We start from the raw sequence: 13,943 nt of genomic DNA on the forward strand, positions 1-13,943 counted from the left end.
TTTACATCTGTATTTATCACCCACTCCTGGGTTTGGCTATAAATACAGAAGTGGTGACGTGTTTCTATTATACTTTTTGTCTGGTTATTCCACTCCTGGTTTTGCCTTACAATTACTTATGTAAAATACTGACCAAATACTGAACGTGTGACCGAGGCCTTACGATGTGACTTGTGATGTCGTGGCCAGTGCATCAAAAGAAGAGCCACAAAATGCTATCAGGCGGTTCTCCAGCTTCTGGCCAGTAGCCACAGACCAGTATTTTAGCCAATGGATCGAATTGCACCAACTCTAAGGCTTCCTTCACATGTCCTGATTTTAACGGCACTGGAAAAAAAATAGTACTGGAGTTTTTAGTTTTGCACGTACGTGTGCGTCATCCGTGTGCTGCTTGTATGTACCGGAATAGAATGCAGAATAGAAATTACAGATTTTTAGATGTTTAAGATGTGCAAAGATAGAGATAGATAGATATCCGTGAGATATATAATTAGTGCACTGTGTGTGTAGTTTACTGTACATGGTTTAACCTAATAAGTAAATTTTAAAAAATGATGTGAGTTCCCGCTCATTTTTGATAACCAGCAAAGGTAAAGCAGACAGCTGTGAGCTGATATTATCAGGCTGGGAAGGTCCATGGTTATTTTATGACTTAGTTAGTAACGAGGGTGTCTGATAGACCCCTCTTCATTACAAACCCCAGAAGTTGATGGCAGCTGTGTTTTTAGAAATTTCACTTCAACCCCAACTACCATTACCCTAATTGCCACTGCACCAGTGCAATCAGGAAGAGCCGGGCAAAGCACCAGAATTGGCGCATCTAAAGTGAGTGGGAAGTGCCCAATAACCATGGATCTTCCTAGCCTGGTAATATAAGCCCCCAGCTGTCTGCTTTAACTTTGCTGGTTATTAAAACTGAGGAGGACCCCAAGTCATTTTTTAATTAATTAATTTATTAGGTTAATCCATGTATAGTAACCAGCATGCACAAGGCGCTAATTATATATCTCACGGACATCTATTTATCTATCTACCTCATAGCTGTCTGTCTATCTGCATTCTATTCCGGTACGTGTCACATGGGTGGTACACAGAGATGTCACACTTATATAATGTGCTGTACATATTGTTATCCGTGCTGCTGGAAAAAACACACATGTCTACATGTTGGTCACATGGACACATTGTTCATGTGAAAACACAGACATGTGCTAAGCCCCATAGATCATAATGGGTGTTCATTTGTACATGTCTCTACTATGTCTGAAAACGGAAGTCACATGTGCTGGAAACACAGACGTGTGAAGGGGCCTAATGCTGTGTCATAATCCATAGACAATACCTGGCCCATTATTGCATATAGTTATCATTATTACCCAATCCCTTATATTCATTCTAACTCATAATTGTTGATAAAATGTCCATATTGTTAGTAAAATCCTTGCCCCAATGCTGCCCCTATATCTTAACCTCCCCTTTGACCTCTTCTCATAGCTGACCCCGTGGATGTACTAAAGGGCCTCCAATTTCAGACACAACCTGAGGGTGTAAAGCGGATCCCTGGCTTCTGCCCAGCACGACGTTCAAGCACTGGTGGAGATGTGGCCTACAAGATATCCAAGCAAGCTCAGATCAGCGCCCCCACGCGGCAGCTCTTCCCAGGTAGGTACAGTCACACGGTCCACGCACACACGAGTGGGGAGTAAAGGCATTGACTGCAATGCTAACACTTTGTCTCTCTACAGGTAAATTCCCAGAGGACTTTTCAGTCATGGCGCTGGTACGAGCTAAGAGTGGCTTGCAGGCATTCCTCCTGTCCATCTACAATGAGCAAGGAGTTCAGCAGCTCGGGGTGGAGTTAGGACGCTCTCCTGTCTTTCTCTATGAAGATCAGAGTGGAAAACCAGCCCCTGAAGACTACCCAATCTTTAGCGGGGTCAATCTGGCCGATGGAAAGTCAGTAAATATATCTTTGGTACCATTGCTCCAATTGATGTCTTCTTCCTTCTCCATGTCTTCAGCCTCGCTTCTCTCCACGTCTGTCTTCCTTCCATTTCTTCTCCTCTTGTTCACGATTCTCTTCTCCTGATCCAGATGGCACCGGATAGCTCTCAGTGTACAGAAGAAATCCGTAACCTTAATACTGGACTGTAAGAAGAAGATTACTAAGCCACTGCCCCGAGGGAACAAGCCCGTTGTGGACACCAAAGGGATCACTGTGTTTGGAACCCGGATTCTGGATGAGGAGTCATTTGAGGTGAGAGGGAAGTGGGGGAGATGTACACAATTCATCTCTTAAAAGGGTTTTCTAATCTTGTCTACAGAAGTTCACCACTTCCCTTAGTCCAAACGTACTGATTGCTGGGGAGCGATGTGCTCCAGATTGATTGACAGTTCAGACCAGCGACTTTGCCTCCGTAACATCGGAGAAGCACAGAGGCGCTGAAGGTGGTTGGATCTAGAAATCTGTGCAGTTTTAGAGCAGACTTATAAGATCTAGGGGAACAAGCATGTAAGCACTATGCTCCTTGATTAGAAGACCGGCCACCTCTGATAGACTGCTGTAGTGGCTGGTAACCTAGGCAATGACCATAGAGCAATGAAATGTAAATCCCTCCGTTCTTGAGAATCAGGAGAATTTTTAATAACAAGTAAATTGCAAATTTGCTTGTTCTTACAAACACTTAGGAATTTTACCCATTCCTGATGATCAGACAAGCCCTTTAATGAATGCTATGCCACATTTCTTGCATCATGTATTATTATTATTATTTATTTATATAGCACCATTAATTCCATGGTGCTGTACATGAGAAGGGGTTACATCAAAATAAAAATATCACTTACAGTGAACAAAACTAACAATGACAGACTGGTACAGAGGGGCGAGGACCCTGCCCTTGCGGGCTTACATTCTACAGGATTATGGGGAAGGAGACAGTAGGTCGAGGGTTGCAGTAGCTCCAATGGTGTTGAGGTGGCCGTGTGGTCTTTACAGGCTGTAAGCTTCCTTGAAGAGATGGGTTTTCAGGTTTCTTTTGAAGGATCCAAAAGTAGTGGATAACCAGATGTATTGGGACACTGAATTCCCGAGGATGGGTGATATTCGGGAGAAGTCTTGGAGGCGATTGAGTGAGGAGCGAATAAGCGTGGAGGAAAGGAGGAGGTCTTGGGAGGACCGGAGGTTACGTGAGGGAAGATATTGAGAGATTAGTGTGGAAATATACGGAGGAGACAGGTTATGGATGGCTTTGTAGGTCAGTGTTAGTAGTTTAAACTGGATGCGCTTGGAAATTGGGAGCCAGTGAAGGGATTTGCAAAGAGGTGAAGCAAGAGTGTAGCGAGGAGAGAGATTAATTAGTCGGGCAGCAGAGTTAAGGATGGACTGGAGGGGTGCGAGAGTGTTAGAAGGTAGGCCACAGAGGAGTATGTTGCAGTAGTCGAGGCGGGAGATGATTAGGGCATGCACGAGCATTTTGGTAGAGTGTGGGTTGAGGAAAGGACGGATTCTGGAAATATTTTTGAGCTGGAGGCGACAGGAGGTGGCGAGAGCTTGGATGTGCGGTTTGAAGGACAGGGCAGAGTCAAGGGTTACTCCGAGGCAGCGGATTTTGGGGACAGGGGAAAGTGTGATTTCATTTATTTTGATAGATAGATCAGGTAGGGAAGATATGCGTGATGGAGGAAAGATAATGAGTTCAGATTTGTCCACATTGAGCTTGAGGAAGCGAGAGGAGAAGAAGGAGGATATGGCCGATAGAAACTCTGGGATTCTGGAGAGCAGAGAGGTGACATCTGGGCCTGAGAGGTAGATCTGAGTGTCATCAGCAATTCAGTTCGGTATTCGGTGTCATCGGTATTCAGTTTTTATTGGAGTTTTGCCTAATAAGAATAAATGTGTAACATTAGGATACATCATCTTTTTCTTATCGGTGGGAGTCCAACTCCTGGGACACCAGTGCTCTTATGAATGAAGGGGCCACAGCGCTGGGTTAGTGCTTCGCTCCTTCACAGCAGCACTCATTTTGCAGTGACTTTCAGCCGCTGTGTTAATACGTCTCCTTATGGAGGACACTGTGACAGAAGGAAAACTCTACTGTCCTTTGTAGACGTATGTCCTCCCATGCTGGGGATTGAACTTGTACTTGACATTTTATCCACTATTTCCGTGCACGATGCTGGCGCACACCGCCTACAGTAACAAAAACTCCACATCTCCCACCCCGGCTGGCTGTAAGAGGTCCGCTTTCTCAGAAGCTCGGCCAGGTGACCCTCAGAGTATCTACTGTACTTTTCTGTGTCCAGACCTGGCGCCTCTCACTGACTCCACTGGAAATGCCTCAGGGGCGGCCAATGTCCTGTCCAACTGGCACCAGAATGTGGGGAAAAAACTTTCCAGACTCCGAGACCTGATATTTAGAAGAGCTAAAAGGCACCTAATAGCCCAGAAAACACACTGTTGTCACACAGCTAAAAGGCCATAGCGTTCTCCACTGCATGCGGTGATTTACCAGGAAATGTAAGTGAATATATAGTGAGGAAGGGCAATGCCATCCATGATTAGTGTAGATGTGGGGAGGATGGTAGCATGGAAGTGCAGGACAACGAGGCAGCTAGCTGGATAACAGAAAGCGGGGTAGAGGTAAGAGTGTCAGGGAGGCTCGACCTGATCTGGCGTATCCCAACAAGTTTACTAATTTAGTAGATAGGGGGCGTCAGTACGGGGGCTGTTCTGTTCTCACTAAATGAGGAAGGCTCATGTAGCTACAGTCATGGCCAAAAGTATTGACACCCCTGCAATTCTGTCAGATAATCCTGAAAATGATTACAAACACAAATTCTTTGTTATTATTATCTTCATTTAATTTGTCTTAAATTAAAAAATACAAAAAGAATTGTCCTAAAGTCAAATTGGATATAATTCTACACCAAACATAAAAAAGGGGGTGGACAAAAGTATTGGCACTGTTCGAAAAATCATGTGATGCTTCTCTAATTTGTGTAATTAACAGCACCTGTAACTTACCTGTGGCACCTAACAGGTGTTGGCAATAACTAAACCACACTTGCAGCCAGTTGACATGGATTAAAGTTGACTCAACCTCTGTCCTGTGTCCTTGTGTGTACCACATTGAGCATTGAGAAAAGAAAGAAGACCAAAGAACTGTCTGAGGACTTGAGAAAGCAAATTGTGAGGAAGCATGAGCAATCTCAAGGCTACAAGTCCATCTCCAAAGACCTGAATGTTCCTGTGTCTACCGTGCGCAGTGTCATCAAGAAGTGTAAAGCCCATGGCACTGTGGCTAACCTCCGTAGATGTGGATGGAAAAGAAAACTTGACAAGAGATTTCAACACAAGATTGTGCGGATGTTGGATAAAGAACCTCGACTAACATCCAAACAAGTTCAAGCTGCCCTGCAGTCCGAGGGTACAACAGTGTCAACCCGTACTATCCGTCGGCGTCTGAATGAAAAGGCACTGTATGGTAGGAGACCCAGGAAGACCCAACTTCTTACCCCGAGACATAAAAAAGCCAGGCTGGAGTTTGCCAAAACTAACCTGAAAAAGCCTAAAACGTTTTGGAAGAATGTTCTCTGGTCAGATGAGACAAAAGTAGAGCTTTTTGGGCAAAGGCATCAACATAGAGTTTACAGGAGAAAAAAAGAGGCATTCAATGATAAGAACACGGTTCCTACAGTCAAACATGGCGGAGGTTCCCTGATGTTTTGGGGTTGCTTCGCTGCCTCTGGCACTGGACTGCTTGACCGTGTGCATGGCATTATGAAGTCTGAAGACTACCAACAAATTTTGTAGCATAATGTAGGGCCCAGTGTGAGAAAGCTGGGTCTCCCTCAGAGGTCATGGGTCTTCCAGCAGAACAATTACCCAAAACATACTTCAAAAAGCACTAGAAAATGGTTTAAGAGAAAGCACTGGAGACTTTTAAGGTGGCCAGCAATGAGTCCAGACCTGAATCCCATAGAACACCTGTGGAGAGATATAAAAAAATGGTAGTTTGTGGAAGGCACCCTATAAATATCAGGGACCTGGAGCAGTTTGCCAAAGAAGAATGGTCTAAAATTCCAGCAGAGCATTGTAAGAAACTCATTGATGGTTACCGGAAGCGGTTGGTCGCAGTTATTTTGGCTAAAGGTTGTGCAACCAAGTATTAGGCTGAGGGTGCCAATACTTTTGTCTGGCCCATTTTTGGAGTTTGTGTGAAATGATCAATGTTTTGCTTTCTGCTTCATTCTTTTTATGTTTTTTCGTTTAAGACAAATTAAATGAAGATAATAATACCAAATAATTTGTGTTTGCAATCATTTTCAGGAAGAAACTAAGTATTATCTGACAGAATTGCAGGGGTGTCAATACTTTTGGACATGACTGTATACAGGCAGATAAACCGCTATATCGGGGTCCAATAAGCTCAGCAGCGTTTAGCAGCTCCATAGAGAATAAATGTTGTGGTGATCAAGTATGTGCACTAGCACGCCATTCTAGCAGGGGGTAAAATTCTCCCTTCTGTCAATCATTGCGGATCCTAGCAGTCGGACCTCCAGCGATTAAGAAGTTATCACCAATCCTATGGAAAGGTGCTCACTTATTTCCTCTTGACAAGCCTTTTAAGGTCTATAGGCTTAGAAAGTAAGGTTTATAAGTAGATCAAAAACTGGCACAAAGAGCAACCACACCCGGAGAGTTGTGGTGAATGATGGCAAATCAGACTGGTGTCCGGTAATAAATAGTGACTCACAAGGTTCAGTGCTGGGTCTGCTGTTATTCAACTTACCGGATTTTTTGGATTATAAGATTCAGTCCCCTTTCCATTGATTTCCCTGCAGTGGGCTTCGAGAAAATGGTCCCCGGAGGCGACGCATGTGCAGATTTAGATCTTGGGAGTCAAGCTCACGTTTCCCAAGGTCTCAATATGTGCATGTTCTCCCTCCGGGGCCCATTTTTCCGAGGCCCACTGCAGGGAAATCAATTGAAAGGGGACTCTGCTCACTGCCGACATTTTATGAAAGCCCAGGCCCGCAGCCTCGCATCGCCGGGACACCCCCTGCTCCCAGCACAGGGCCCGCAGAATTGCCCAATCCCTGCCACCGATGGCCTCCTGCAGCAGCGACCCTGCGTCCTGTGACTCTGCTCCACCGCAGTCGCCCCTCCGGTAAGCTGCAGTAAAATCAGACTATAAGACGCACAACCATTTTATTTAAAAATATTTTTTCCTATTTTCCTCCCCAAAATATTGGGTGTATCTTATGATCTGTTGCGTGTTATAGTCCACAAAAAAAACGGTACTAATTGGATTAATGGATGCACCTAAATATCGTCCCCTTTATCCATTCCTTTCCCTCAATTGAACTCCGTGTACTAACTATGTAAGATATGGCAATATGTCACAAACACCAGGATCGTTGAATAGTGTGTTGTCTTCCTGGCGCTTGAGGTTGAAATATCGCGGATAAGGTTGATAGAATATTAGGAGGGGCTGGTGAGGACCCAGTCGTTATGGTGCACATCAGCATCAATAGCAAAGTTTGGGGTAGCTGGAAGATCCACAAAGATTATTTCAGACATTAAATCCATAATCTTGAGGCAAGGACATAGCATTCTCTGAAATATTAGCTGTACCACGTGTAGTGCCAGAAATGCAGCTGGATATTAGGGAGGTAAATAAGTTGCTCATAAATTGGTGTAGAAAGGAAGGATTTCAGGTTTTTGAACCACTGGGTCATCTTCCACATTGGCTACAGGCTTTATGCTTGGCATGGGCTGCGCCTTAATGGAGAGAGGTCCATTGGGCTGGGAGAAGAATGGCGGGAAGGGTGGAGTAGTGACTTGTGACTGGGAGAGGTAATCACTGTACTGGAGGAGATAGTGTAGACAGTAACCTGTGACTGGGGGAGGTGATCACTGTACAGGAGGAGATAGTGTAGACAGTAACCTGTGACTGGGGGAGGTGATCACTGTACAGGAGGAGATAGTGTAGAAAGTAACATGTGACTGGGGGAGGTAATCACTGTACAGGAGGAGATAGTGTATACAGTAATCTGTGACTGGGGGAGGTAATCACTGTATAGGAGGAGATAGTGTAGACAGTAACCTGTGACTGGGGGAGGTAATCACTGTATAGCAGGAGATAGTGTAGACAGTAACCTGTGACTGGGGGAGGTAATCACTGTACAGGGGAAGATAGTGTAGACAGTAACCTGTGACTGGGGAAGTTGATCACTGTACAGGAGGAGATGGTTTATACAGTAATCTGTGACACGGAGAGGTAATCACTGTATAGGAGGAGATAGTGTAGACAGTAACCTGTGACTGGGGAAAGTGATCACTGTACAGGAGGAGATAGTGTAGACAGTAACCTGTGACTGTGGGAGGTAATCACTGTACAAGGGGAGATAGTGTAGACAGTAACCTTTGACTGGGGAAGGTGATCACTGTACAGGGGGAGATAGTGTAGTCAGTAACCTTTGACTGGGGAAGGTGATCACTGTTCAGGAGGAGATAGTGTTGTCAGTTACCTGTGAACGGGGGTAGGTAATCACTGTACAGGAGAAGATAGTGCAGACAGTAACCTGTGACTGGGTAAGATGATCACTGTGCAAGATAACATAGTGTAGACAGTAACCTGTGACTGGGGGAGGTAATCACTGAATAGGAAAAGATATTGTAGACAGTAACCTGTGACTGAGGGAGGTGATCACTGTACAGGAGGAGATAGTGTAGACAGTAACCTGTGACTGGGGAAAGTAATCACTGTACAGGAGGAGATAGTTTATACAGTAATCTGTGACAGGGAGAGGTAATCAATGTATAGGAGGAGATAGTGTAGACAGTAACCTGTGACTGGGGAAAGTGATCACTGTACAGGAGGAGATAGTGTAGACAGTAACCTGTGACTGGGGGAGGTAATCACTGCACAAGGGGAGATAGTGTAGACCAGGGGTCGGGAACCTATGGCTCGCGAGCCATATATGGCTCTTTTGATGGCCGTATCTGGCTCGCAGACAGGGGGCCCGGGGCCGGCAAGTCAGACGCCCCTGGTCACCGCACTATGTCCGCCTCCTGCTCCCGCACACTTCCGTCACTTACTTCCAGGGGCGGATTATCAGAGGGTCAATATGGGCGGTAGCCCAGGGCCCAGTGGTCTGGGGGGGCCCTGGGCTACCGCAGATTAACCCTCTGATAATCATTTGTGAATGCCGGCCCGTGCCGGCCGCCGCCGCCGGCGTTTATGTGCCCCCCGGACCCGGTGGGCGGAGAGAGGGGGCCGCATCGGGCCCCTTCTCATCTGCTCACCGGGCCCCTTGCAGCGCTGCGGCGGTTTCCTATTGATGTGCGGGCGCGCGCCCGCACATCAATAGTTAACAACAACAGCCGCCAGCCAATTGGAGGCTGGCGGCTGATGTCGGCCGCAGCGCACACGTCGCCGGCGTCTGACGTCATTGTCAGTCGCCGGCGAGTGTGCGCTGCTGCAGGGAGCTCGCCGCCTGGAGCGCGGACAGGTGAGGAGACTGCTTGTTTTTTTTTTTTTTTTTTTGGATCAGTTATCGGTGGACACACTGGGGGAGTGGGGGGCAATGCTGGAGGACACACTGGGGGGCAATGCTGGAGACACTGGGGCAGATTGGAGGACACACTGGGGGCAATGCTGGAGACACTGGGGCAGATTGGAGGACACACTAAGCGGGCAAAGCTGGAGACAGTAGGGCAGATTGGAGGACACACTGGGGGCAATGCTGGAGACAGTGAGGCAGATTGGAGGACACACTGGGGGCAATGCTGGAGACAGTGGGGCAGATTGGAGGACACACTGGGGGCAGATTGCTGGAGGACACACTGGGGGCAGATTGCTGGAGACACTGGGGGCAGATTGCTGGAGACACTGGGGGCAGATTGCTGGAGACATTGGGGCAGATTGCTGGAGACACTGGGGCAGATGATTGCTGGACACACTGGGGCAATGCTGGATACACTGGGGCAATGCTGGAGACACTGGGCCAGATTGCTGGACACACTGGTGGTAATATGCTGGACACACTGGGGCAGATTGCTGGACACACTGTCTGGGGGCAATATGCTGGACATACTGGGGCAGATTGCTGGACACACTGGGGGTAATATGCTGGACACACTGGGGGTAATATGCTGGACACACTGGGGGCAGGACTGGAGGCATGGGCAGAATGTAGACACGGGGCATGATTGGAGACATGGGGCAGGATGGATACAATAATAAAATAGACAATTGACATAACTGACAATGCGTTGTGTGACATGTCCAACATTCCAGCTTCTTTCTTCTGCGAATGCCTCAAAGCTGGCATTCTCTCAACATCAGGTGGGAAGAATGCCAGCTTCCAGTCATGCGCAGGAAAAAGAAGAAGCCAGACTGCTGGACTGATGTCATGCATCGCAAGCTCACAATGTAAGTTATTTATTTAATTTTTTACTGCTAATTACCATTGTTTCAGTCCAGTTGTGGCTTTATACAGCAGGGAGGAGCATTCCTTGCTGTACTAAGTGAACATTGGAGCGATTGATCTGTCAATGGCCCTTTAAACATATTGTACGGCTCTCGCGGAATTATATTTCAAAATATGTGGCGTTTACGGCTCTCTTAGCCAAAAAGGTTCCTGACCCCTGGTGTAGACAATAACATTTGACTGGGAAAGGTGATCACTGTACAGGGGGAGATAGTGTAGACAGTAACCTTTGACTGGGGAAGGTGATCACTGTTCAGGAGGAGATAGTGTTGTCAGTTACCTGTGAACGGGGGTAGGCAATCACTGTACAGGAGAAGATAGTGTAGACAGTAACCTGTGACTGGGGAAGATGATCACTGTGCAAGATAACATAGTGTAGACAGTAACCTGTGACTGGGGGAGGTAATCACTGAATAGGAGAAGATATTGTAGACAGTAACCTGTGACTGAGGGAGGTGATCACTGTACAGGAGGAGATAGTGTAGACAGTAACCTGTGACGGGGGGAGGTAATCACTGTACAGGAGGAGATAGTGTATACAGTAATATGTGACGGGGAGGTAATCACTGTACAGGAGGAGATGGTGTAGACAGTAATCTGTGACTGGGGAGGTAATCACTGTACAGGGGAGATAGTGTATGCAGTAATCTGTGACTGGGGATGCTGATCACTGTAGAGGAGGAGATAGTGTAGACAGGAACCTGTGACTGGATGGGGTAATCACTGAACAGGAGGAGATAGTGTAGACAGTAACCTGTGACTGGGGGAGGTAATCACTGTACAGGAGGAGATAGTGTAGACAGTAACCTGTGACTGGGGATGCTGATCACTGTACAGGAGGAGATAGTGTAGACAGGAACCTGTGACTGGATGGGGTAATCACTGAACAGGAGGAGATAGTGTAGACAGTAACCTGTGACTGGGGGAGGTAATCACTGTATATGAGGAGATATTGTAGACAGTAATTTGTGACTGAGGAGGTAATCACTGTACAGGAGAAGAAAGTGTAGATAGTAACCTGTGACTGCGGGAGGTAATCACTTTACAGGGGTAGATATTGTAGACAGTGACATGTGACTGGGGGAGGTAATCAGTGTACAGGAGCAGATAGTGTAGATACTCTAGTTTATTTTACATGTGTTTCTGTACTCCTTGTTTCCATATGTGGTCCTTCGATCCTTTGTGGTTTTGTTGCCTTCAGTTTTAATCTACAATTTGAACGTTCCTCTAAATGGAAGAAAGGTCCATGAGGACTGGGCTCCAGCACCAATGAAACAATGTTAAAACGTAACTTTTACTATGGCATTAAAAACTTAGTGAGAAAAAGTAAAAGGATAAAAAAGATTAAGGATCCATGAGCTGATGGGTTTCAGGGTAGAAACTTTTATTCATAACTATGAATTAGAGTTGCTAACCCAAAACGCGTAAGATTATGGATCCTTAATCTTTTTTATCTTTTTGCTTTTTCTCACTATGTCTTTAAAGTCCACATGGATCTTTCTTCCATTTCTGACCTGGATTCCCGTCTGGTGTCTTTCTACACTCCATGCACCCCACCCTGACCAAACAAGGTCTACCAGGGTTCCTATGTGAATTCACAGTGAATTGTCCTTCCTGGAAGGTGAGCTGATCACCATTGTTTTCTCTTTCCCTACATTCCTCTAAGATCAACACGGATGTTCATACGTTTGTCGTGTACTGTATATAATACAAGAGGGAGGAGATGAGGAAATAATACAAGAGGGAGGAGATGATGAAATAATACAAGAGGGAGGAGATGAGGAAATAATACAAGAGGGAGGAGATGATGAAATAATACAAGAGGGAGGAGATGATGAAATAATACAAGAGGGAGGAGATGATGAAATAATACAAGAGGGAGGAGATGAGGAAATAATACAAGAGGGAGGAGATGAGGAAATAATACAAGAGGGAGGAGATGATGAAATAATACAAGAGGGTGGAGATGATGAAATAATACAAACGGGAGGAGATGATGAAATAATACAAAAGGGAGGAGATGAGGAAATAATACAAGAGGGAGGATATGAGAAAATTATACAAGAGGGAGGAGATGAGGAAATAATACAAAAGGGAGGAGATCAGGAAATAATTCAAGAGGGAGGAGATGAGGAAATAATACAAGAAGGAGGAGATGATGAAATAATACAAGAGGGAGGAGATGAGGAAATAATACAAGAGGGAGGAGAAGAGGAAGTAATACAAGATGGAGAATATGAAAATAATACAAGAGGGAGGAGATGAGGAAATAATACAAAAGGGAGGAGATGAGGAAATAATACAAGAGGGAGGAGATGAGGAAATAATACAAGAGGGAGGATACGAGGAAATAATACAAGAGGGAGGAGATGAGGAAATAATGCAAGAGGGAGGAGATGAGGAAATAATATAAGAGGGAGGAGATGAGGAAATAATACAAGAGGGAGGATACGAGGAAATAATACAAGAAGGAGGATACGAGGAAATAATACATGAGACGAGTGATGAGGAAATAATACAAGAGAGGAGTAACGAGGAATTAAGCAATTATAAAGAAAACATAAATTGTGTAAAAATAAATAAAGGCAGCAAAGACTGAGACAGAGAAGCTCATTGCCAAAGAAAGTACAGATAATCCAAATATATTCTTCAGCTACATAAGCAGTAAGATGATAGCGTTGTCCTCTCATGGGGTTTTGCCTCCTCTGGATAAACATTTAGGTTATAAGTTAAACTCGATGGACGTCTATCTTCAACCTTAAAAACTATAAAACTATTTCATGATATTTGTATGTATGTGAGAGTATTAATACAGAGAAAGGCTTCATATGTTCCTGTAGTAATTATATGGGGGACAGCTTGATATGTCTTGTTTTTGTGTAGTTCATCCGCTATGGTGACTTACTTCAGAGGTGCCATTGTCGCAAACATTTTATACAGAAGAATATAGAGGTTTTGTTATTCCACATAAATACTTTAATGAGAACATAGAGGAATGTTTCATTTCATGCCATATTCTCCTCCCTACTGCCACAGAGTCCATTATGGCTTCATAGTCAGGGGCCACAAAGGACCCCCATCTCCATAATACGTCCTGCACATGACTGCACACAATTCAGGACATAGATGACATTTGTACTGATGATTTTTACATTGTCTAAACTGGATACATTTTTACCAAACCTCTTTCCGTGACAAATATTAGGTTTACTTGGGTTTGTGGTAACATTTGTAGCTATCCTAGAATGTCCTAGATTCCTCAAAGAGAGGGCACATCTCCTGGACTCCTCAAAGAGAGTGCACATCTCCTGGACTCCTCAAAGAGATGGCTCATCTCCAGGACTCCTAGAAGAGAGGGCACATCTCCTGGACTCTTCAAAGAGAGGGCACATCTCCTGGACTCCTCAAAGAGATGGCTCATCTCCAGGACTCCTAGAAGAGAG

The 13,943-nt window shown here is 45.3% G+C and overlaps 1 protein-coding gene across 2 annotated transcripts in view; it reads left to right on the plus strand.

Moving 5' to 3' along the window:
- Window positions 1-13,943, plus strand: part of COL11A2 (collagen type XI alpha 2 chain) — a 154,186-nt gene that overhangs the window by 54,347 nt on the left and 85,896 nt on the right. For both annotated transcript variants that reach the window (XM_069746316.1, XM_069746315.1), the window contains exons 2-4: window positions 1,495-1,662; window positions 1,746-1,956; window positions 2,095-2,257. In XM_069746316.1, coding sequence (XP_069602417.1) covers window positions 1,495-1,662; window positions 1,746-1,956; window positions 2,095-2,257 — 542 coding nt within the window. The remainder of the gene's footprint in view (window positions 1-1,494; window positions 1,663-1,745; window positions 1,957-2,094; window positions 2,258-13,943) is intronic.

The sequence above is a fragment of the Ranitomeya imitator genome, chromosome 2, assembly GCF_032444005.1.
Source record: "Ranitomeya imitator isolate aRanImi1 chromosome 2, aRanImi1.pri, whole genome shotgun sequence".
In the NCBI taxonomy this organism is placed as follows: Eukaryota; Metazoa; Chordata; class Amphibia; order Anura; family Dendrobatidae; genus Ranitomeya; species Ranitomeya imitator.